Raw genomic sequence first — 26,730 nt, forward strand, 5'->3', positions numbered from 1 at the left:
CCCATAGCAATTTCTTAGTTGTAAGAACGAGCGCAAGTTCTCTCTTGCGCTGTTCTTATAAAATATTCCGTCCATAGGATTTGAGGAAAGAATAGAGCACTACTCTCCTCAAACTGATTAGCGTACTAGAATTCTACGCATTTCGAGAACCTTCCTTAGCGCAGTTCTAATTAAAAACTCACTCTTATAGACTGTGAGGGAGGATATATATTTCTAAGGTAAAGTCAACTAATAAGCACCTCTCGTTTCCCATCAACTCCAGTATAAACTAAAGAAGAATAATACACCGTGCTCAGGCAAAGGAATTTAGTAAGTTTACTAAAAGGGGAAACTACTAGATATTTAGACAATAACAGAAATTCACAGTACTTACCTTTATAATTCTATTCCAAGACACTAGACAATTTCCATTGGTACCTGTAAGAAGAGCGGAGGAGAGAGCTAGTGTAAGCCAGAGCAAATCAGTTGCAAGACACAAAACTGAGAAGATAGAAGAGAGGTTTGGTCCTGAATACATCCTGGTAAGACAAGCTAACTTATTTTAAAAATACAGAAAGTTATAAACTCAAGTAGCAGAAAAGTAATTGAATGTCAACTGTTGCAGCTTCCATTCAAATAAGAAGACGAAGATATGCAGGGCTGTCTCTTCTCTTTTTCCCAATCTCCTTTCCCCCGTTGACACTTACCTGCTGAGACAGTCAGTACAAGATCTCGCAGAGACGTTCTGACGGGGGCATTGGGAAGTTAGCAACATTCTGCTCCTGTGTTACTTGAAGACTAAAGAATAGTCGGTCCTGACAAGAGGAAAGGGGAAGAGAATAGAAGGTATCTAGAATAATTGCCATAAGAGTGGTAAACCTCTGTAAAAAGGAACGAGGACAATGAAACAAGGATTGAAACCCATATCTTGCGGAACTGTTCTGGGAGGCCGTTGACAAAGGTTCCTTCCCCCAGGAAACAGACATGGCCACCATCGTGGTCCTTCCCAAGTCCCAGCCGCCATTGCCAAGTTGTGTGGAGTACTGCCCTATCGCCCTCATTAATACTGACATAAAATTGTTTGCCATGATCCGCCCAGCGGCTCAAACCCCATCTATCCGTGCTGGTTCACCCCGACCAGTGCGGGTTCATGCCCTCACGTGGTATCCGGCACTGCCTCCGTAGACTGCAATTGGCCTTGGGCCACCGCCACCTCCTTACCCCTTATCTAGCCATTCTTCTCGTAGACTTTGAGAAGGCCTTTGATTCGGTGAATTGGGGGTTTCTGATGGAGGTTCTTGAGGAAATGGGGTTCGGCCCCCGCTTTCGGGCCATGGTCAGGGTTCTTTACTCCCATCCACTGGCTCAAGTCTTGGTGAACGGGGTCCTATTGGAACCCTTTTCGGTCTGCAGGGGAACAAGGCAGTATTTAAGGAAACAAGAGCAACCCATACGTCCTTGTGAGCAGGGTAAGTACAATAGTACAAAAGACAACGTTCACAAGGAACTCATTTTTCTAGAAAGTTTGAAGGATATGCAACTCAATTAGTCGCTAAGATTAAAACATAGACAGAAAATGTTGGATACAATCGTGACTCTCTGTTGAGTCCAAATAAAATTTACATTGCTTTTATCTTCATGCAAATTAACTGAAAAAGCCCATACAGTCTCTTTGTCATCAAGACTACCTGACTTCAGCCGAAGTAGGTAATTTAATTATGCAGTATCAAAAATAATTACATATAATTCCACATTCAAATATTTTAGTGTGCCCCAGTGAAGTGACCATAACCTATTAGGTGAGTATTCAGTGACAAGGTGAACAAACAAGGGAAAAACAGGTTATTGGTGAAGTACAAAAGGACGAGCTTAATACAATAGGGTTATTCAGTTTATGAGCTCTCTCTTTTGTCTGTAGTCGACGGCGTTTCGACCCTCTCTGGGTACGGGGTCTCATCAGGACCAAATTACTGGGGTATATTGTGTGGCCTGTTGTACCGGAGTACATCTGATGTATTACCATCTGCGGGAATTCACGCTGTGGTATTAGGGTTACGAATAACCATGAAGCTGCTGTGTGGCTCCATTGTATCAATAAACGGTATATGAACTAAGTTTCACGATATTGCATACAATAATATGGAATCCACGGTCATTTAGCAGGACTCGTATTAATACAGTTGTTGAGCCAAGAATAAGCTTCAATTTTACCTTGGCAGTGACTTGATATCACGCCGCTCGCATGGTCACGATTGACTGCAGGGTTGTCCCCTTTCCCCCTGCTATTCGCTTTGGTCATGGAGCCCCGGGCGTCCTTGATACACTCATGTGAACATGTGCGGGGATGGGACTGGCCAAACACCAAAACCGACAAAATAGCCCTTTATGCTGCTGATGTCCTCATCTACTTAGCCGACCCCGCCCGATCAGGCCCCCACTGTCTCTGCATCCTGCATGCCTTTGAACGGGCCTCTGGCCTTCGGATGAACCTCGATAAATCGGTCCTAGTTCCCCTCCATCTGTCCCGTGAATGTTTCAACTGGCAGTCCACTATACCGCTCCGCCGTCAATCATTGAAATACCTGGGGATATGGATAACTTTGCTCCCCAAGCTTAGCTGGGCCCTCAACGTCGCTCCCCTGGTGAGACGGGCCAAAGCGGACCTCCAGAAGTGGCAAACACTGCTCCTGAACCCCATGGGGAGGGTTGCCCTCTATAAAATGATGGTACTCCCCCCGGTTCCTTTATGTTCTTCAAAATACCCCCTGTGCTTCCCTAGGACCTGGTTCTGCGAATTAGATAGCATGGCTAATAGGTTCCTTTGGGGGAAAGGTAGGGCCCGTCTGGCGCTGAACGCCTGTAGGATCCCATCGTTCGATGGGGTTCTGGGGATGACCCGCTTATATCTGTACTACCTCGCCACGCGCCTACTCTCTATACACGACTGGTTCAATGGGGGATGGTCCGACCAGGCCCACAGGCTCGAACTGGGAGTACTGGGCCTAACTAAGGGTCAGTCCATGTTGTATGGGGCTCCTATCCCTTCCCACTTACCAGAGGTCACGCGCTCTGCGTTATTGGCTTGGCGGGCCGCTTTGCGACGCACCAAATGGACACACACACTGACTCAATGTACACTCTTGTGGCAGGGGATGGGACCTCATATGTATCTCACAGCTACGCGATGTATGGGTGGGGGACCACATGCGGTCCTTCGAAGACCTTCAAAATAGATACTCCCTGCACCGATCGCAGTTTTAGAAGTACCTGCAATTGCGACATGCTCTCCATATGCACCTCACAACGGGTTCACGACTTCCTGACCATAGCCCGCCTGAGGTACAGATCATGTTTGGGGATCTGGGGAAGGGTGGCATTTCCCGCATCTACCGCACACTGATCAATAATACCCCTACTTCCCTGGACCGACTGAGAACCCAATGGGAAGAATGGGAGTGCACCATGGAGGAGGAGGACTGGCGTGATGCCCTTATGGCCCCCAGGACGGTCACCACCTCTGCCAGGCTACGTTTGGTACAGCTTTATTATTTACATGCAGCCTACCTTTCTCCATGCGCCTCCACCGAACGAGGTTTCGCCCAACCTCAGCCTGTACTAGGTGTGGGCATGATCCAGCTGATTTTCACCACACGGTGTGGGCGTGCCACCGCCTGTTGCGGTTCTGGGGGGATATCGAGGAAGAACTTACCGAGGTACTGGGGTGGTAGGTTCCTCACGACCCAAAACACACGCTCCTGGGTATTACTGATGGGTTGGATGGGTCTCGGAATGAGAAGTTGTTTTTCACTACGCCAATGGTGGTAGCCAAAAGGGACATAGCGGCCTCCTGGAAATGCCCCGAACTCCCGAGTGCTGGACGCTGGCGGACGGGGGTGGATTGGTGTGCCACACAAGAAAAAACAATGTACGAGGCACGCGGGCGGGCCAAGAAATATCGTAGGGTCTGGGGGAAATGGCTGGGGGGGTATGGTTTAGTCCCGAAGGGAATGTCCTAATCCATATAGTTTTAGATATATTAATGTCTGTACACTGGGTTTGCACAAAACTTCGTCTGTACCCCTGAACATTCTTGGTGTCGTGATGATTGGCTGGTGTCCTTTGTCAAACCATTAAAATCAATAAAAATGTGTTTTTCAAAAAAAAAAAAATTACATTCATTAAACAAATGGGTTATAATAAACTGCACTAAATAATACATGACAGTGAGGTTGGGATTTAAAATGTTAAAAAATATTTTAAATAATAAATATACATGAAATTGATATACTTTATTTATTTAATTATTTATTAAACATTGCGTTTGTAGAATTAATGTGCTTTAACATTGTATTTATTTAGTTCTAGGTTAATCATAACTGTTTTAAATTACTTTTACTTTTATTTAACATGAAAATATTTATTATCTTTTTTTAATGATTATTACACTTCATCATATTTCCCTACATTTTACCATATGAAGATCCTGTGACACCTCTGCCTACATGGGAAAGGTTACTTGCAGTAGATTTGCACTCATAACTCCTGTTCTAGCAAGCTTCACATCCAGCTTGAATCTGGTGAAATGTGTGCTGAAAGGTATTTGGTTTTACCTAGTGTGTTCCCATCCCAATAAAAGTCAACTGGGATCCACGATAGAAAACTCAAAAGTAGGACCTTTGTGTTTTTACCCCATGAATTGCAATTTCTTACTGAGTGTGAAAATGTTGACAAGATAATTTTAGGAGGGCATAACTATGCCACCTCATGTGAGTATGAAACAGCAGTGGTCTCTGTGACCTTAAATTGGGCTTTCATGGTGGGGCTAAAGGACTGAGTATGACATGAAGCAAGCTTGATCACCCTTGTTCTGTCAGGGCAGCAACTGTGTCTCACCTATACATTTGCAGGTTGTTTGTCTAAGTCGGATTTAATCCATGTATGCTCAAGGCACCATTTGTATTACTGGAGATTACTCTGATTACAGTGGTTTGGTATAAATACAGGCTCTCATGTCTCTTTGCCTTTGTTTGCACTAGAAGGATGGCTATACCCATGAGAGAACTACAAAAGCGTGCCACCATGCACTAATGCATGCTATGATATATGTGGCCACAACCACACTAATGTTCCACACAGCTCATTATGCAGGTCACCTTATAAACATTCCTGCATTTCCCACCACAGCAAGCCACACACTAACATCCAAAAGAGTGCATTGGGCTGACGATACGTCCACCATGCCCCAAATTGGTCAGACCGTGAGCTATAATGATTCCTATCCTTGCCATCTGGGAGACAATTGTATTGCCTATGAATCTAGACGATGCTTAAGCAACTAGCAAAGCCCTCTAACCTAAACAATACATAGTGCGTAGCTGTCCTGATAATAGAAATATGTCCTAAACACAATAGAAAACATCATCACTTACTGAGACCCAGACTCCACTCTGCAGTGGTGACCCCGGAACTATGGGGAAAGTCTCCTAACTAAAAAGATGTTGTACAAGGCCATGCCAATGGCAGAGTCTGTTCTATATAAACAGAAATAACATAACTACACACATGCAATTCAGGACACTAGTTGGAAAACACATTGACTATTTGTATATTGAGAAACAGTAAAACCAACAATGCTATAACAGTGCAATGGCAAAATCCAAATGCATATTAATAACGACAAAGAGATAGTATTAACTAATCTTACAATTATGTTCAATATACCTTTAATGCTCTGCATTAACAATTTTATTTGCATATGAGTCTCCTAATATCAATAAAAGTGTTTGAGTTTAAACATTTAAAATAAAAATGTTGTTTCTGGTAGCAAGAAAACAATAAAATTGTTTCATTTCGCCTAGAAAACAAGGCTGATTACTGTCACATGGACCACCAAGAGAGTAAGAAAATGAAAAGCAATGGCAGCCCGATGGGTGAGTAGAGCGATCTTAGTGAATCAGAAAAATAGATCTTTAATAGAGCAATTTCTTATCTGGGGAACTGCAGGCTTCCTGTTCGTTTCGTGCAGAACACTGCACCTACTTTGAAAGGGTTTTGAGATTCTACTGTTAATTGTCTTGTAAATGTCATTAGATTTTAAAAAAACAAGAGAACAAATAATTTCTATACTGCATATTACATTCAAGAAGCTGCAGCGCATCACAGGTGGGATCACAGCTGTCTACTCATTTGGGAAAGTGCAAAATCTATAAGATCATGATTTCATATCCTCCACACACCCTACTAACATCTAAACAATTCACAAAATCCCATTACCCATCTTCATTACATAGTGTTCTAGAGAACTTTCCATGTCAAACCATACATCAAATTCAAAGCTGATATTTATTTTATTAAAAAGAGAATTACGTTTCAACACAGTGCAAATTAAAGGCACTAGGATAGTCACACATTCTCTATAGAGCTTGTTAATAAATTCTAAGAATTGATTTGGAGACTGTTTACACTTAACTCAAATCAGTACTGTGTGGTAGGGTCGCAGATATTGGCTGGATTAAAACTATTTTGTTTAGTAAAAGGGAATCCATGGTTACTTAAAGGCCTCATTCATGTTGTTTGGAATAAAGGGTGCAATATTTTGTCATGCCCACAACATTGTCATTCTCGTGAGGTGTTCTGTAGTTAAACTTCTTGTGCATGTATTATCTTGTTCATGAGTATGGGTAATTGAAGGGACAACTTCATTCCATGTTTTTAAACATTAGGTAATGCTGAACCTTTTAATGATAGATTATTTGTGAAGTGCATTACCTAACTGTTAAGTGTCCAACTCACTCCTTGATATAGCTAAAACAATTCATCACAGTTAAGTATCTATACTTGGGAAAATGCATTCATCTCAAAGTAAATGTAAGACATTGAAAAGAAAAATTTAGTTCTGTAGTAGGGGATCTCTGTGTATAGTCATAATCTAGTGAATAGTCCCGCCCATGTGCGCGGACCCCGGAGCAATAAAAAATAATCTCTAAAAGGTGACAAATCATGCAGACCTGCATACACCTTTAAGAGAGAATTTAATTTAAAGACAGATAATGCAGCCTATACCCACAGGCTACACTGTCCAGTACTTCAACTAGAATTCCACCAAAATCCACAAACAGCACTGCCTGTCCAGTTTTTCTCCACATAGGAAAAAACCCTGCCTCTACCAGCAAAAGCCTCTGGAATGATAGAGAGGAAGGAGTGGACAGACAAGCCCCATAGGCTGCCATTATGTGGCTTGGAACAGGATACTGTGCCTTTAAGAAAACTTTCCAGTTTTCCAGAACTTTCCCCAGTATCCCAGAATGCCCAGCAGGTCCCATTTACTTTCAGTTCTTTTTTCCGGCTCCTGCTAGCAGGACCCTGGAGCATTGAGCTCTACCTTTTTCAAGGTTTTCATTGAGATTTTGGCAATTTTTGTCACTTTTTCTTGTGTTTAGTAGCTGGTACTGTCAACATGCCTGGCTTGTTCGACAAGTGCCCGGAATGTGGTCGAAAGAAGGCTAAAACTGACCCACACGAGGTGTGCATAGCTTGCCTTCCCCAGTCCCACGTGCCTGAAAGCTGTACCATCTGCCACTCGTTTTCAGCAAGAACCCTGAGGGACAGGATGAAGAGCAGGCTTCAAGCTCTGGAGGAGCGAAGACTGAAGGCACCAGGTGGGTCTGGAGGGGCTGATTTGGCCCATACTGAGGCCTCTGGGGGGCTCCCCAGGGGCAGGAAGACCAGTAAGCGCTCCCGCTCCCCGTCAACGTCGAGGGCGTCGACGGCGACGTCGAGGAGGATGACCACCGTCTGTTCGCCGTCTCCCCAGGGCTCTGGGGAGAAGCGGCGTCGACGATCACCGTCGAGGGACCTGAATAGGCCGCCGTCGACTACATCGGCGTCGTCGGCGACGACGCCGTCTTCGGGCGGTCGACGTCGAGAGAAGACCCGGCGTCGGCGTTCGGCGTCGAGGGATCGCAGCTCGCCGTCGATGAAGAGAAGGAGATCGCCGTCGAGGCGAAGGTCGCCGTCGAGGCGAAGGTCGCCGTCGAGGCGAAGGTCGCCGTCGAGGCGAAGGTCGCCGTCGAGGCGGAGGTCGCCGTCGAGGCGGAGGTCGCCGTCGAGGCGGAGGTCGCCGTCGAGGCGAAGATCGCCGTCGAGGCACACGTCGACGTCGAGGAAGAGAGAGTCGCCGGGATCGGTGTACTCAGTGGTGTATACCCCGCCTCGGAGGTCTCCGTCGCCTCCTCCTCTCCCACCTCTGCCACCGCCTCCTCCACCACCACCGCCACCTCCACCACCACCGTCTCCACCTCCTCCACCGCCTCCTCCGCGGCCGCGGACTCTGTCTCCGCCACCCCGGCCTCTGTTGCTGCCAAGCACTCCTGCGGTACCGCCGCCGGTCCCCCCGAGGTCGGTTTCCCTTCCACGGTACCCGACTCCGCCGCAGGGGACCCCGAAGCCACGACGCCCACGGTCGCCTGGACCAGCGAGACCGGCGGACAGGCCTAAGCCGAAGAGGTCGCGCTCCCGCTCTCACAGGAGGCGACGATCGCGGAGCCGAGGGCGATCCTCGTCAGACTCTAGAAGACGCCGCAGAAGGTATAGGTCCAGGTCGCGCTCCTCGGACAGGGACCTTTCCCCGACGCTGTCGGACTCCCCGGGGACTAGGGTGTCACCGGTGGACGACTTGGTCTCGTTCCAGGAGGTGCTGTTGCGAGGGGCTGCGAAGCTGAATATCACGGTGACGGTTCCAACACCCACGACGTCCGTGATATTTGAGACGCTTCATAAAAGAAACTTGTCTCGCCCCCTCCTGCCTCTCGTGCCTGGACTGGTGGAACCAGCCTTGGAACTGTTCCTCACTCCCGCAACGGCGAAGGCCGCTCCGTCCAGGCTCATGAAGAAATATAGGGCCCCGGAGTCGGATCCTTCATTCTTGAGAGGGGACCCGAAGCCGGATTCGGTGATCGTGACGGCGGCGAGAAAACAACATGCGACCGCCCCGGCCTCCACGGTGCCACCGGACAAGGAAAGCCGCTGGCTGGACTCTGCGGGCAGGAAGGTGTGTGGTACCGCCGCCACCACGATGAAGGCGGCGAGTGCAGGGGCGTTGTTGGGCCGTTACGACTGGGCCCTGTGGGAATCCCTGCAGCAATATGCGGACCTCCTGCCACGAGACAAGAAGGAGGACTTCTTGGAGACGGTGCGCGAAGGCATGCTGGTTTCTAACCAAACGATCAGCGCAGCAGCGGATATATCGCTATTGGCCGCCCACGCCTACTGTCATGGCGTCCACCAGCGGCGCCATTCCTGGTTGCGCCTGACGTCCCTCAAGCCGGAGGCGCAGCAGAGAGTGGCCAACCTGCCCTTCTCGGGGGAAACCCTATTCGGGAAGCATGCGGATGATGAAATGGCCCGCATGAAGGCTGAAGCGGAAACCCTGACGGCTGTCGGGTTAGAGAAGGCCGAGAAAAAGAAACGACCGTTCCAGAGGAGGTTCGGGTCGTCGGGCCGAGGGCGTGGGCAGGGCTCGGGACAGCAGCAGCCACAACAGCAGCAGTTCCGCAAGCCCTTCCAGAAGCGCCAGAGGGGTAGAGGTGGCCAGCAGGCTACTACCACAAACAAGGGCCCGGCCGGGTCTCGGCCCTGAGCTGTTACTTCCCCCTCAACCGTTACCCACTCCAGTGGGGGGAAGCATTCGATTTTTTCCGGCAGAGTGGAGAAAAATTACTCAGGACAAGTGGGTGCTGAATATTGTTTGCAATGGATACAGTCTTCGGTTCATCAGCCCGCCTCCAGCGATTCCGCCGGTCAGCTCTCGCTTCCAGCTGAGGGAGCTCCAGGCGGAGGCAGACATCTTGTTGAGAAAAAAGGCGGTAGAAGAAGTACCTTTGTCTCAAAGGGGAAGAGGTCTGTACTCTCGGTTCTTCCTCGTTCGCAAGAAGGACAAGAACGAGTTCAGGCCCATTCTGGATTTGCGACAAGCAAACAAGTGGATTCGCAGAGAGAAGTTTCGCATGCTATCGTTGCACCAGATTTACCCTCAGCTGCAACGGGGAGACTGGCTCTGTGCCATAGATCTACAGGATGCGTACTTCCATGTGCCCATAGCACAGAAGCACAGGAAGTTCCTGCGATTCCAAGTCGGCGCCAATCACTATCAATACACAGTACTGCCATTCGGGCTAAAGTCTGCTCCCAGGACTTTTTCGAAGTGCATGGCGGTGGTGGCGGCACACCTGCGGAGGAACAAGGTGTTTGTCTACCCGTATCTGGACGATTGGCTGATCAAGGCGTCATCCTTCGAGGAAGCGCAAGAACACTTCCGTTGGACATGCGAGCTCTTGAACAAGCTGGGGTTACACGTCAACATGTCCAAATCGGTCCCATCTCCGGTACAGTGCATACAGTACCTGGGGGCCTCCATAGATACGCGGTCAGCAAGCGTGTCTCCTTCGGAGGAGAGACGGTTATCACTCCTTCAGAAGGCTCAGGACCTCAGGTCTGCTCCATCGACGACTGTGAGGAAGGTGTCGTCTCTACTGGGATCGATGGCCTCCTGTATCTTCCTCACTCCGCACGCACGTCTACAGATGCGACCACTGCAGGAGTGCTTGGAGGATCAGTGGGATCAGAAGACAGGCTCTTGGGACGACAAGATCCGACTGTCTCTACATGCTCGTCAGTCTCTGAAGTGGTGGTGTTCAGCGGAAAACCTCCTCCAGGGGGTTCCCTTCCACAAGGACATTCCCACGACGAATGTGGTGACGGATGCTTCTCTCCAGGGCTGGGGTGCGCATTCCGGGGACCTGCAGATTCAAGGGAAGTGGTCTCCGTTGGAATCGACGTACCACATCAATTTCCTGGAACTCAGAGCTGTCTTCCTGGCACTGAAGGCTTTCCTTCCGTCCTTCCAGACCAACTCGCTGCTGATACAGACGGACAATACAACCACGATGTATTACCTCAACAAGCAGGGGGGGTCGAGATCGCGCACTCTGTCGCAGGAGGCGCAGGCGATCTGGCGCTGGCTGCTGGCCCGAGGACTGACGATCACGGCCACGCATCTGCCAGGGGTGCAGAATGCTCAGGCGGACGCCTTGAGCAGGCTGATTCAGGAAAACCACGAATGGGTCATAAACGACGAAGTACTAGGAGAAGTCTTCGCAAGGTGGGGGACTCCAGACGTAGATCTGTTCGCCACCGCCGAAAACAGCAAATGCCGAGACTTCGCATCCAGGTACTACCAGCGGGGGACGCTGGGGAATGCGCTATGGATCGATTGGTCGAACAGCTTTCTGTACGCTTTTCCACCCATTTCCCTGATTCCGGCGGTGCTCATCAAGCTGTCCCAGTCCAGGGCGCGGATGATCCTGATCGCCCCGGAGTGGCCCAGGCAGTGGTGGTTCACGGACCTTCTTCACCGGTCTCTCCTTCCTCACATGCGGTTGCCGTGCAGGCCGGACCTTCTCACAAAGTTCGGGGGGCGGATGGTGCACCCCAACCTCTCGTCTTTGAGTTTGGCGGCATGGCTCCTGAAATAGTGCAATATGGTCATCTGAATCTACCAGACGATTGTATGGACATTCTGAAGGAGTCTAAGCGGCCTTCCACTAGGACATCCTATGCTTACAAGTGGAAGAGGTTCTGTATCTGGAGTAAGTCCAAGAACTTTGATCCGACAACATGTAAGGAAGATGTCATCCTTCCATACCTTTTGCATCTGGCGCAGTCTGGCCTTAATTTCCATTCCATTAAGGTTCATCTGGCTGCTTTGACTGCTTACAGGAAGTGCCCTTCGCAGACGTCCTTCTTTCAGATTCCTGTGGTTAAGGATTTTTTGGAAGGCTTGAAGAAGGTGTTCCCTCCTGTCAGACTTCCCTCGCCTTCTTGGGACTTGAATGTGGTGCTGTCCAGACTGATGAGAGAGCCTTTTGAACCTATTCACAAGGCTTCATTGCAGCACCTATCCTGGAAGGCGGCGTTCCTAGTGGCCATTACATCGGCCCGCAGGGTGAGTGAACTTCAGGCATTATGTTGTCAAGAACCTTATACTGTGTTTCATGCTGCTAAGGTTGTGATGCGTACTCACCCTAAGTTCCTTCCTAAGGTTATCTCTGACTTTCATGTCAATCAGACCATAACTTTACCTACGTTCTTTCAGAATCCCTCTTCACCAGCGGAAAGGGCTCTCCATTCCCTGGATGTCCGAAGGGTGTTGAAATTTTATCTGGATAAGACCAAGGATATTCGTAGGTCTGACCAATTGTTTGTTAATTATGGCTCAGTCAGGACTGGTCTTGCGACCTCTAAGCAGTCCATCTCTCGGTGGATTGTGTCCTGCATACAGTTGTGTTATCAAAAGGCTAATAAGACCTTAGGGGGTAAACCTAAGGCTCATTCCACCAGGGGCAAAGCTGCCACGACGGCTTTGCTGCGTAATGTTCCGATTGCGGAAATCTGTAAGGCGGCCACTTGGAAGTCGGTCCATACCTTTGCTGCGCATTACTGTCTGGACACGGATGCCAGGGCAGATGCTCAGGTTGGGCAGGCTTCGCTGCGAAATTTGTTCGCACAGTAGTGGTAGTGTCTTATGTGTTCTCCACCGCTTTTGTTGTGTGGGGATGGGCTTGCCATTCTATTCACTAGATTATGACTATACACAGAGATCCCCTACTACAGAAGGAGTAGTTTCTTTTCTGTAACTCCAGTTCTGTAGTAGGGGTATCTCTGTTATAGTCATAAGCGCCCGCCCTCCTCCCCGGTGGAGAGATACTTATTCATATGTAGAATGCTACAGGTCTGGCGTGCTACGCCTTCAAAAAGAACTGAAAGTAAATGGGACCTGCTGGGCATTCTGGGATACTGGGGAAAGTTCTGGAAAACTGGAAAGTTTTCTTAAAGGCACAGTATCCTGTTCCAAGCCACATAATGGCAGCCTATGGGGCTTGTCTGTCCACTCCTTCCTCTCTATCATTCCAGAGGCTTTTGCTGGTAGAGGCAGGGTTTTTTCCTATGTGGAGAAAAACTGGACAGGCAGTGCTGTTTGTGGATTTTGGTGGAATTCTAGTTGAAGTACTGGACAGTGTAGCCTGTGGGTATAGGCTGCATTATCTGTCTTTAAATTAAATTCTCTCTTAAAGGTGTATGCAGGTCTGCATGATTTGTCACCTTTTAGAGATTATTTTTTATTGCTCCGGGGTCCGCGCACATGGGCGGGACTATTCACTAGATTATGACTATAACAGAGATACCCCTACTACAGAACTGGAGTTACAGAAGAGAAACTACTCCTTGAGGTGCTTGTGTTACAGACATTCTGAATAATTAAAAAAACCTCTCTCACTAATAGAATTTAGTTTAGGATTTAACTGTGGTGGGTATTTTCAACCAGTTTTTCTCTGGTTACTAAAAGAGGAACACCATCTTTTTGAAGGACCACACATAATTGCAACTTCTGAGCCTGAACAGGGAAAGTTTCCTTGGAGAAAGGGCTGTAAAGGTTCCAGGAATGTCAACATACTTGTAAATCTAGCACTCAGAAATATGAAAGAAATAAACTATTCTGAGATCCAATAAGCATAATCTAGAATTTATGTGTGATCTGTAGGGGACATTGTAGAAAGTCTCCATCAAAGGTCCCTATCACAATTTGTGGTTATATGTGAACCAATAAATAATAATAATACAGAGTTTTGTATAGCGCGAACAGCTACCTCGCGAGGAGGTAAAGAACTATACTCTGTTCATTCTGGCGGATCTTTGGTACACACTATAATCCCTTTTAACCCTTTACTAGGTAGGTTGTGATCTTGAAATTGTGTCTCCATTTTACCAAGTTCCTCCAAAGTCTTCTAGGCAATGTTAAATGAACCCGACTCATAGAGACTGATTCTTGCACATAAAACTACTCTACCTCCTATTCTGCAATATCACCCTATTAGTCTTAAACTATCCTATTGGCTTTTGGAATGCATACACTGAATTAGTATGCATACCTCACAATATGATTTTTTAGGTCTCGCCTGACATGTGATGTGGCGGTTTGGGCTGGGAGATAAGTTTGTGGACTGGACTGCGCTTCTATACTCCGGCTCCACTGCTCAGGTAAAAACTGTGAACCTGATATCAGATACCTGTGGGGTGGGGAGGGGGACGAGACAGGGATGTCCCCTCTCCCCCCTACTATTTGCCCTTGCGGTTGAGCCACTTGACGCTCGACCCCGCACAGGGTAACTTTATCAAGGCCTTGCAGTTGATGGGCTGACACACCACATTGCGTTGTACGCAAACGACCTTCTGATGTTCCTGGCGAATTCGGGGGAGGCACTTCGGGGAGCGAAGGACTTACCTAAGGTCCTGGGTGCAGTGGCGGGCTCCAAGGTGAACTGGTCGAAATCTTGCCTGTTCCTGACGAAGGGCGGCAGAGTAGGGCCACATGAAAATGAGGGAGTGAGATGGGAAGATAGATGCCTCATGTACCTGGGCACGCAAATATATCACACTCAGGGAGATCTCCTACAGGGCAACATAGGAAGAGCTATAAGGAGCACAAAAAGTAATTTTGACTTTTGGAGCACTTTGCCACTATCTTTAATCTATAATTTGAATACCGTCACGCTGCTTCACTCAACTCAGATCAATGGTTACGGGGTTTTTATGGGGGGCAGGCAGGCGGAGAGTGGCAATTAATGTACTAATGAGACTGAAAGTGGAAGGGGTATGGGCGGGACCATCTGGACCACATTTCTCAGCACTACAAGCGCCAGGAGGCGCCGACTCGGTTCTACGCCTGGTGGCGCATAAAAACGGCCTCGGGCTCCCGCATCGCGGGCGCTCTCTTGGGACAGCAGCACTATTTAGCACTCTATTACTGCCTGCCGTCACTTTGCCTGCCTTACCGGGACTGCTGGGACTACCGGGACCATCTGGACCACATTTCCCAGCACTACAAGAGCCAGGAGGCGCTAACGGGGTTCTTCTGCGCTGGTGGCGCATAAAAACGGCCTTGGGCTCCCGCAGGGTGGGATGCGTGCTTGTGTGCCCAGGCTGTAACCGGGCGAAGCCTGGCCCAAGGGCGGGACCGTCTTCGCCTGTTCGGGACCGTCTTCGCCTGTTCGGGGCCGTGCGAGGCTGGGCTGGGCTAGGTCTCTTGGTTGGCTGCCGCAGTTTGCTGACCGGGTGGATAACAACGTGCGAACCCAGGAAAGAGGATGGGGAAACATAAAACGACCATGCCTACCAATAGGGATCGCCCGTTAACTACAACCATAACTATTTTTCTGACTACCGCTATGGGAGCTATCACTAGCGAGATCGAGTCTGCGGAGGAGAAACTGGGGGCCACAAAAAGAGCATTAAACAATAGTACATTGCCGGAACTGGAGCGCCCCATAGACAGTGACCAATTGGGGACCTCCGTATCAGATATCGGTGCCATGGCATTGAATGTGTTGGAAGCTCCTTCAAACACAATTAATACCGGTGTTAACCAGCAAGGCGGTCTTTTAGATACTTCACGCCCATCTCTGCCCAAAAAGTTGAAGGCATGCGCTAAGACTAAGAAAGATGCATTACCACCGCAAACTCACAAGAAAACAGTGGTACCTCCTGTAAGGAAAAGCGCATGGGCTTTAGAATTGAATATTGACGCAGGATTAAAATAGAATGAAATCAAGGAGGAGTCATTATCGCACACCCAATTTATTAGTTCGCTTGAAGTAGTAATGAAGTCACTCCTTGAACCGTTTCTAGGTATTCTGAATAGCATCGATATGTCATTAAAAATTTTGAATGGCTCAAGTCTATCTAGATTATCCAGTTTAACTCCTGGGACAAACACTGTACCTATCTCCAATTGTGACCCACCGCCTGCAGTACCTCCTTCCCTGGTGACGTCCCTAAGAGATCGCCCTGACACTAACATTTTAACCTGTTCCTTACGGCTTCAGAAAAATAATGCCCTTAATTTAGCTAGCGGTCAGCCAGTTAATTCTGGGCTAAAAGAGACTGGAGCGCTCAATCCTGTTGACAATTGTCATGACAACGGTCATTTTACATCGAGCAAAAATCATAAAAGAATACTCTGTTTTCCACCTGAAGCCACTCCATTCGTCATAGTACTTAAGAATGTGCCATCTCTGCTTCCTAGCAAGGAGGAAGACCTGAATCAGTTAAAGAACAAAACGGTTCATTGGCTGGCGAAAGCAGCAGACTGGCCCAAAAGTGATGATCTATTTCATCATATAAATAATGTTGAACGGGTGTCATGGGTGGGCACACAATTAAAAACGGGGCCAGGTGACTGTATTGTTGTAAATTTTAAAAATAGGTCACTTGTCCATTGTCTTATGGACAAGCTTTCTTGGTGTAATAATGCTAGTGGCCCCATTGAGGCAGTGCCATTAGGGTACTTCTACAAGCCATACATACCCACAGGATATAGGCCTCCATTTCTAACTGATAATATAACACATGACTATGCTATTCCAACTTTTAATCGCTTTTCACCCTTAGATTATATGGACTGACTACATCCTTTGGCGAATAGCTGTGTCAGACAAATTAAGCACGATCAAAAACATAGACCATCTAAAGTTTGTTCTGGTGGCCTGGAAAAATTCATATTGACTGTTGTGCCACATGCTGTTAGACTTCCCTCCCCTGAGCCATTAGAGCTAGCTCTGACAGTATCCAATGTTATTTCACTGGGTGAGGGGGCTCAATCTTTGGCACCATTCAATACGTTAATGCTACCCCAAAATGATTGAGAGCCAGTTGCCCACTCTATTGAGTAAGTGCCATGTAGCCATAATAGTACATCTGTTTATGGTAGCCTCTTTTGGAATATCGCCAGTTTGTCTAACAAGTTAAAATCTGAACAAAGGGTTGCTTTTATAAAAAGTTATAGTATTGTGTGTTTACAGGAAACATGGATGAAAGAGCCTGCACACATTAATGGCTATGTCTCTAATCATACCCCAACCAACGCAGCCTTAGGCGGTCATTCTAAGGGTGGATTATAAACTCTGGTATCAACAACACTGTCAGGCAGGGTAGGTAAGACTCCGCTTCACTCACCTTATTTTAAAATTATTAATATTCTTTTTAGAAAAACTGTTACTTTGATCCTTGTTAACTTTTATCACAATAATTTTAATATTAAGAACACTACTATTGCCGAAGACTTAGAAAACTCATTGTGTAGACACAACCAGGAGATTAACACTGAATTCATTGTTGTTTGGGGGGGCGATTTTAATTGTAAATTATGCCCCCTATCAAAACTGTCTGCATGTCATTTATTAGATGGGGCGAGGGATGGCGGCTGCCATTTTTATCTCAACCCTTGTGGGAATGTTTTTAATTCATTACTTTCAAAGTTTTCTCTTTTCCTTACACATGATCTTATCTAACAGGATGGTATGGAATTAGTCTCATATGTAGGTAGAGGCCTAGGGTCTCTAATTGATTTTATTTATCTTTCAGATTATTTTAAACCTCAATCTGTAACCTTCACCATACATATGTTCTGCTTTAGCGATCACTATCCGCTATCTCTACAACTAGTGATTCAAGCTGTTGACCCCGCTATGCCTAACAAATCATGCCCAATAACTTATGTCAAAAATAAGGGGCTACTGCGGAAGTGGTCCACTATAAATCCTGATTCTGTTCTACATAAGATCATGACAGTCAACAAGAATCAAGTTTTGGACTGTCTGAAAGATAGCATAAACCCCCCATCTATGTTCACATCCTTTGCGGTAATAACTGAGACCATCAATGCTGCCTTAATTAGTGATCAAAAAATAAGACCTCCAAGGCAAAGTAGGTGGTTTGATAGTGACTGTTCACATTCCCATAATAAATTACATTGAAGAAAAAACCTTGAGATAAATTGGAAGTAAAACCATCACGACTTGAGTATAAACAGGTATTAGGGAGACGCAAATTAGGTATAAGAAAAGAAGCCTTAGAACAACTCCACGTAGCTTGTCAGACTAAAGACACCAGCCTTTTCTGGAAAACCGTTAATTCGGATTTATTTAACAGCACCTACAATAGCAATTTAGACGCTACAAGCATGCGTGAGGTCTGGGTAGGACACTTTTCTGGCTTATACAGCTATAATGATGAGCACATTGTAATTTAAATTTAATTCGTGGGGCATCAGAATTGGCTCAACCAACACTTGATAAGGTAGAAAGGGCTTTAAATCATACTGTGAAGAATAAGGCCTCAGGCCCGACTGTATCCTAGCAGACTTGTTTTTAGCTAATCCCCCCATGGCTCCCACTGTTGACAAACATTTAAAGTTGTTTTGCGACCCAGGGACCTCCTGACTCGTGAAGATCTGTGACAGTAGTCCCTATTTTAAAAAAAGGGGACACGTGCGACCCAAATGGTTATCGGCCCATCTCCTTAATTGATTGTACTTGCAAATTGATGGGTAGGGTTATACTAGTGCGGTTGGAGGCCTGGGTAACAGACAGTGGAACATTTTCAGACATACAATATGGCTTTAGGAGGGGATTGAGAACGGTGGAACAATGCCTTAATTTGCACCTGGTCATAAGCAAGTACACACTAGCTAAGCCTGGTTTCCTTTATCTCGGGTTCATGGACCTTATGTCCGCTTTTGACTGGGTGCAGAGAGGGAGATTGTGGGAAAAAATGTTGAATATGGGCATTGAACCATCTATTGTCCACTTCCTTGCTACTATGCATTAAGACTTGACGGGGAGACTGAGGTACGGAGCAGGTGGCGAACTCACGGCCCCAATAAAAATTAATCGTGGGGTTCACCAGGGTTGCGTTCTTGCACCTTTTTTATTCTGCTTGTACAGAAACGACTTTTTCATTAAATATGGGAATGTGGACACCCCCATGATAGGCTGGAGGATGTTGCCGGCATTACTCTATGCAGACGATTGTGTCTTAATGTCTAGAGCAGGTGTGGGGTTGCAGAGGCTTTTAACTAGGTTTAATGATTTTATGAATGAACTTGGTTTAAAGACTGATGTAGGGAAATCGTACACTATGGTGGTGGGTAAATCCCCCACCGTTTTAGAATCCTGCTTTATAAAAAATTAAAAGTTGCCTTATGTCCCCACCTTTTCCTATCTGGGAATTCTCTTCGATCAAAAAAGTATCTGGCATCACTTAGTAGATTCAAGGATCAGCAGTTTTAATCAAAATCTGGAGGCGATTTTAGGATTTACGAAAAAGTTTGGTTCTAAACCAATCAATACACAATTACTAACATCTACAAGGCACGTTCCTGTTCTGCTACTCTGTATGGTGCTGGAGTATGGGGTTATTGTAACGTAGGTGGCCTACAAAGAGCCAAGAACTCCTTCATGAGAGGCTTCTTGACAGTTTCCAAAAGTCTTGCTGCCACTATCTGTCACAGCGAATTAGGTTTGATACCTCTGTCCTTTCTTATACAGACAGCGCCGATATTATTGTGGCATTCCATCTGGGCAAAGGAAGAACCAGCCCTAAATTGCGCTATTAATTTAGATTGTCTTAAGCTAGATCATTTGAAAAAAATACCTTGGATTAGTTATATTAAAAAAATGGCTAGAGACCATGGGGCTGGCGGACTGTTTTTACAATCCAGGTAGCATTACTAAGATACCGAAAGTGAAATTGAAAAGGGATTTTTTAACTTGTCTATATTCAAATAGAGGAACCTTAGAAATGGCAAAAAGAGTGTCTTAAAACACTATCTGCTAGTTTGCACACCAGGCATTGAGCCCTATCTTTCCTTTTATTTTAGCCATGCCAAACTGTTTTATTTCATAAGATTCAGGTTTGGCATTTCACATTTTTTGGTCTCTTATCCTCGTAAAGTTTATTGCGATGCCAAACTGGATCTGTGTCCTTGTGACTCTAAGTCTATTCAGTGCACATTACATTTTATGTTTTTCTATAAACTTTATATCATAGCAAGGCGTTATTTTATAATTCCCCTTTTAAAAGATGAATTTACTTGTTTAATGATTTACATATATATTTCTTCGGCTGTTCGATTACGGGACATTGTTGGAAAATGATTTTAGTACTTGTTTTTAACAAGGATCAATTTTGGGTTTTGCTGCTTTTTGGGTTAGGGGATTGTTTATGAAATCATTTAGACCTCAACCCTAACTTATGTTATTCATGGAAACTATTCATTATGATTTTGAAATTTAGACACTGAAATTGCTACTGTCTTTAAAAAATATCGCATTGTAGGTATTTTTTCTTTTAACCTGTTTTAAATGTCTTTTGATGTATTCTTTTATGGCTGATAGTCAGCTGAATAAAGATTTGATTGAGATCACAGTCACCTGCCTTACCCGACAGGGCCTCAAATAGAGGGTCTCTAGCAGTAGTGAGATGCAGTTGCTACTATATGTGAGGTCAGGTAGAAGTACCTCTGGTTTAATGTGTGACCTCAGTTGAAAGAAATGGGACTTACAAGATGGGGTTTATCTTCCAGTGACACGCCTGAGGGGTGAGGAGGGTTGTTGGTGTGTGTTAAGGGTCTTCAATCCAGAACAAGGACTATGAGAGCTTCAAATTGGATACAACTGGCAGTATGCTCAGGGAGTTGCAATGGGAGCGGGGGAGTTTTATGAGACTTGGAATGATCATTAATACCTTTTCCCCACTACTGCGTAAGGGGTATAATGAATTGAAGAATTATGATCCTGATCAAAGTAACACACAATGTATTGATACAAATTCAATAAAGTTTGTTTAAATCAAAATGAGTACCAATCATTCTATCATGACACGAAACCATGAAGAGGTTATGGTTCAGTCCCAGAGAACACATCAGCAGACCGAGATCGAACATGTTAGTTTGTTTGTGCAAACTGCTAATTGAATGAGCAAATGATCAACCAATCAGTGAAGTGTACAGCAGTGCACTAGGAGTCATGCAATCCTCATCCTACATGGCACTGTAGACGCTGCACATACACTCTGTCGTGACTGGCCCTGATGTTGGAGATTGGACAGTGATACCCCAGAGGCACCATAATGGCCTCAACACTGACTCAGAAGTGCATGCTGGCTTAGCTGAGAACATTCTAAAGCATATGCAGCTCTGAAGAGTAAATAACCAAGCTTCCTTTGCACCTAAAACTCCACAGCAAAGAACCATTACACCCCTAGCACACAGCCAAGGACTGGAGCAGTCTGTTTGGAAGAGGATTTCGAAGATGGGCCCAGGAATTCTTTAGATAAAATGTACCAAGGTAACTTAGATGAGTTGAAGGGAAGGAGAAGGCTGTGCCAGAGGTCAGTAAACTGACAAACTCTCGAGGCCCACAACAGTGGCAGGAGGAAAAAGCCACAGGTGATGGCATGGTCTCTTACCTTTCAATTGTTTACCTTTTAGAATGAGGGACTCATTTTCAATGGGTGAAGAATATGGATCCACTAAAGGCCTTGACTGGGTAAAGGGAGAAAGCCACTGGTATAGAGTTCCTTCCAAACATGCTGCCTCATTCACAGTGTGTCAATAACAATACCAGTAACACCTAATCATGAGTAACTTGATGGCCCGCTCCAAGCTGGAGAAATGAGATGACCTCCCAACGGAGACAGTCCCTTTCAGAAACTGACATTTGCACCACTGGGATACCACCCCTTACTGGAATGCATCTGACCTCTGGCCGTCATATTATTAACAGTGTCCCAGAAATACCAATGACTATATATCCTAAATACTTTTTGGATATAAAATGTTTCCTCATATTTAGACTGGAGAACAGGAATAATGTAACATAATAATCTGATCCAAGAGGCTAAACTAATGCCCTCCGCAGGGAAGATAAACAGAGAAAAAAAGAGATTGAAAAATCAGAATAGATCTTCAGAGAAGATCATTAGAGCAAAATAAAAAAGACTCAGTGTCAAATCAACTGTTTTGAAGTCAGTAAATTAAGTGCCATACATATGTAATAGTAATATTGTGGTATCCTTCCTTATATACTTTCCAGGTGCACTATCTTACCATCTCTGTTCCCCAAGGCATCATAGAATATAATGTGCTGATGGTTCTTTACTGTGTGCCCAAAGCAGTTAGACCAGGACAGAGCTATGTTTAACTCCTGGTGGGATCTCTGTTTTCTTTACTTGTACTACTACTTGTACCAGCTTGACAGATAACGCCTCCACGTAACCTATTAGCGTCAGGTTGTTCCCGCATTCGACTGACCAGCCTCAACGAATCAATACAATGGCAACGTGATTCAAACAACCCAGCGTGTAAAGGATATACTTTCTGTTACATTTTGATAGATGCTGAGTTTACAAACTCAACCCCAGCAGTGCCTTTTCCTCCTGGCAGCTCTGAGGTAATGTCTGCAGCCCCAGAGGACGCTGGTTAATCAGTACCATTCACACTTTGTTTTATTTGGTATACAATGGATTTTGCATTCCAGAAAGTATCCTTACCTTCGATTTAATACACAGTTGGCTTTGTCATTGCCAAAGTTCTTTCTTGGCGTTGATTTAGAAGAGCATTTCCTGGATAACCAAAATGTGCCAAGGATCAGAAGAACACATTGAGTTTGACATTACTATCAAGTTTCAAGGTAGCTGGAAAGTTCAATTCAGCATTATGTAGTTTTCCTGGATTTCAAAATCGACTCATGAAAGGGCAATTATCAGAACGGCTTCTGATGGGACACTTGCCATCTTACATCGTGAAAAATTGTGGACCAGTACAGCTGTGTGCCCAAGCTCACCTACAAGCCTAAGCTGAGAGTGGTGACCCTGTGGAATTTTCTTATGTTTTAGTAAAACAGATCGATTTATGATTACCATAGACAACAGAATACAAGAATATTATAACGGAAGCCCAGCAACACAGAATTTCTTTTTTAACTTCTGAATTCACCCCTGATGGTTGTAATGATATGAAAAAAAGCATTTTTTTGGATATCGAACTTTTTCTAGTATTTCAGTTCAGTGACAATATAGCTTTGGGGAATGGGAGGGGCAGCACAGACCACTGTTACGGAGTTTGTGTGAAAAGGGTGCTTTATTGAAACAGGTGCACATCACATATAATTGACCCTGGGCCTTGCACCTTCCTAAACTAAACCTCAATATACAAAAGAGTTACCTATGTTAAACTGCACCCCCACCCCTAAAATGCGCCCCACCCCCTTCACAAACTTAAACCAGAAAGGTTCTACCTCCTCCTGGGCTAAACATACTCACTTGATACCTTTAACCTTCCATACAGTTTTAATGCAACTATTAACCTCTACCTAAGTTAACTTGTTAATGAACCTTAAATGTTCTGCCTCGTCCAGGTGTGCGCTAGCCTACCTGTTCCCTTTCACCCTGAATTGCTGCTGTAAACAACAATAAACTTGGCTAACCCACGCCAACTTCTCAGCCAACAACCCATGCACCTGCTTCAAGCGACAACTTACATATTCCGTAACATCGTTGCACACCTGTTCCACCAAAGCTGATCCAAATAAGCTAAAACAAATGAGCAAACCCTAAACTCCTGAGCTTAGGGATGGGAGGGTGAGGTAAAGCTTCTTTGTCTAAATGCCAGCCACTGCATTGGGACTTAAAAAATGGGTGCTGGCAATCTAAAATGGCTGTACATATATTCTAACAGCCCAACATAGTCTAATATAGCTCAAAACTCACCGTATTGGCCGGGCTGCACCAGTCCCCAAATGTACTCGGGGGCAGACCTCCTGGTGGTCGGCTGCCCCCTCAAGACCCCATTCCGTAAAGGCAATTAATGTTATCGGTTTGCCTCCTTGTTTAATGGTTATTATCGAATTGCATTCTGTCCCATTTGCTGCATTGATATATGTTTAGTGTAGAGTGGTGGTTGAAGAACAGCAGTTTGAAAATAGGCACGAGACAAATGCTCGAGCACCCCCATCAACGTCAGTGTCTCCGTCCTCTTTGCTAGATGTGAGCCACCCGGCCTGCGTGCTTGCAGCAATCTGTGCAATGACGCGCACATCAATGCAGTGGGATCTACTGGATCTCAAGTGTCTGCACTGATGCTTTCAGGTACTTCATTTTTAACAACGTTTGTCTACTTCGGGCACCTGCAGAGTCTGTATCAGCACCAACTCAGGGGCGTAACAAAGGCCCCTGCAGCCCCCGCAGTGTGGGAGGGCCCTGAGCTCCAGGGGGCCCCCTCAACACTTTATCCTTGCCTGACAGCTCCTGAGGAATTCCAGAGGGCGGCCCTCCATGACACAGTTCTACACATCAACATATAAATATATCAGTTACCTTTCTTTTACTCGAAGTATCATTTGCTCCATAAATTAAAGAAACAATGTTGTTTATGATAAACGTCATAGAATGTAGTAGGGGAATCGAACAGCACGGCGCAACCACTGCTCACGTCAGTCAGGCCTAAGGTCACCTACGGAAGGCTGGAGAGCCCGCCCAGTCCTTGGGAAATGGGAAACAATGGGACTATTCCCTCGGAACACATCAGTGGAAAGTTAAACATGGAACTTGGAGGGAGTAAACAGTCAATAACTTATGACTGAATGTCTGATCTCATGGAAGGTAGGTAGGCGAATCCACGACTTAGAGGTGAGCAATCCAACAAATTAACAGGGCAAGCCCAAAACAGAGCCGAGCCAAGGGTTTGGGTGGTTCTTACAGCACGTGCACGAGCCGAACCGTGAACACGTTCGCCATATAAATCATACTTCTTGAACAAGTGGAAGCTTTGACATTATAAATCACATGGAAACACTGTTTGAGACGTACTTATCAAAAGTGACAGTTTTTAACTTGAATTTATAACCATTTTTGCCTCAGCCCCCACCCTGGCAACAGTGCTAATAATGAACTAGGAGGCAAGACAGTTTTCACGTTTTTGAAGGTGCTTTCATATGCAATAGTGAAGAAAAAGCAGGTGAAAAAAAATATCTGCCTAAGATCACACAATTTAGTTACGGGGGAAGCCGCAATGAATCCAAGTGTTCTGGTTAAACTTTGTACAAATCATTCACTGAATGGGTATCCGTTTGTCTCTCCTTTTTATCTCAAATGTTAAGGTTCTGTTTTCACCTCTTTGTCCACAAAGGTAGAGCGAGGGTGGCAGGCAGAAGTCACATGAAGGCTCGGCTGGTTACGGGCTCAAGGTTCCAGTTGGACCTCGAGTTGAGCCAGATCGAGGCTTCAAGCTCGAGGCAGGCTCGCCCAACTCTATCTCAGCTCACGACATACCTCAGTCTGCACCAGTTTAGTACCCCTTTTGATTGAAGTAACATGCAGTTTCACACTGCATCAGGTATTACTGTTTCAGTTGTGAAATGTACATTGCATATATTTCACCAACATAAATGATTCGATTTAAACACCATCACTTCGTTGTAGCTGTAGGGATAGTATATGTCGACAGAACCCTTGAAGGACGACAAACAGACAAAACAACTTTCCATAATTCATATGAAAACACATTGGAAAGAGAGCAATGAAATGGTACATTCCATTTAAAAGCATTAATTTACCAACACTAACACGGTGCAGGCAGAGTAACGGGCAACAGTAACAGAGACAAGAAAAGCGGTCATTGCGATGTGTAAATGTCTTAATTTTTATGTTGTTAAGATTGTGCCGGAGCTTAGACGATTACGAAATAAAGCCAAATACATACATCCCACCCTCTATCTCTCTCTCCCAAGCTATCAATACCCGGGATACAAGTAACTCTGGGTGCAGAGGTGTTAGGGGGTTACGAGTGACACTTAAATGGTGAGAGAGAGAGAGAGAGAGAGAGAGAGAGAGAGAGAGAATATGAGTATGAGCATGAGAATATATTTTAGGCATTTTCTTTGGTTGTGATACTCTTAGCCTTGGTTCTCCATCAGGTGAATCTGGCCAACTCATTTGGTGTGTGCGTTGAATGATTTTATTTTTCAGTTGGTTTCTTTGCGGAACCGGTTGAGTTAAGGGTTTGTCTTTAGTCAGAGCCTCAGTGTCTTTGTCTTCATACCTCTGTACGGTTATGAGGTTTCCTGTGGAAGTTCTTCTTTGGGTGTTTCCCGTGGGAGTTCTTCTTTGGGCGTGTAACCCATCAGTTGTTTGTTTTTCTGTTTTGTGAAGAAGGGAGATATATGGCATCCCTCCTTATATATTTCCTGGCGCATTATCTTACCTTCTTTGTTCCCCATGACATCGATGAATTTGATGTGCTGGACGGCTGAACTTATTATTATTACTACACCTGCTCCTGGTGGGGTCTCTGTCTTCTTTACTTGTATTACTACTTGTACCAGCTTGACAAATAAAGCCTCCTCGTAACATACACGCTTCTGTGCGTTCCTGCATTCTCTTGACCAGCCTCCACGCATCATTACAAATATCTGTTATTTGCACTGCTTACAAAATGCAGACGTGCTGTAGAGAACTCTATAAATAGAAGCTATTGTCTTAATTGTTGTGATGATTTTTTTACTCTGAGAGTTACATGCTTTACAATAATGTCAGATGTTGAAAATAAAAAGATTAACACAAAATTAGAATTTCTAGTGTCAAGATGTCATACATACCTTACTGTGAGAAATATAAATCAGTTTTGGTTTATTCCTCAGAATTTCAGTATTCCAATACAAACATGTGTTTGAGGAAAGAAGATCGAAGTGTGACTGGTTATGACAACACAGGAGGGGTAGGGGAAATCAGTACCTGCTCAGGTAAACGATGAAGACTGCTGATGCTTTTAAATGCTGAGATTTAGCAATATGCATGTTAAAT

The 26,730-nt window shown here is 45.5% G+C and overlaps 1 protein-coding gene across 8 annotated transcripts in view; it reads left to right on the forward strand.

The window, feature by feature from the left end:
• The window catches only part of LOC146861679 (zinc finger protein 10-like), a 495,345-nt gene that overhangs the window by 191,722 nt on the left and 276,893 nt on the right, over positions 1-26,730 (forward strand). For all 8 annotated transcript variants that reach the window (XM_085646037.1, XM_085646041.1, XM_085646038.1 and 5 more), the window contains exons 4-5: positions 5,838-5,909; positions 26,568-26,669. In XM_085646037.1, the coding sequence (XP_085502163.1) occupies positions 5,838-5,909; positions 26,568-26,669 (174 nt within the window). The remainder of the gene's footprint in view (positions 1-5,837; positions 5,910-26,567; positions 26,670-26,730) is intronic.

This window comes from Triturus cristatus, chromosome 3_1 (genome assembly GCF_964204655.1).
Source record: "Triturus cristatus chromosome 3_1, aTriCri1.1, whole genome shotgun sequence".
Taxonomy (NCBI): domain Eukaryota; kingdom Metazoa; phylum Chordata; class Amphibia; order Caudata; family Salamandridae; genus Triturus; species Triturus cristatus.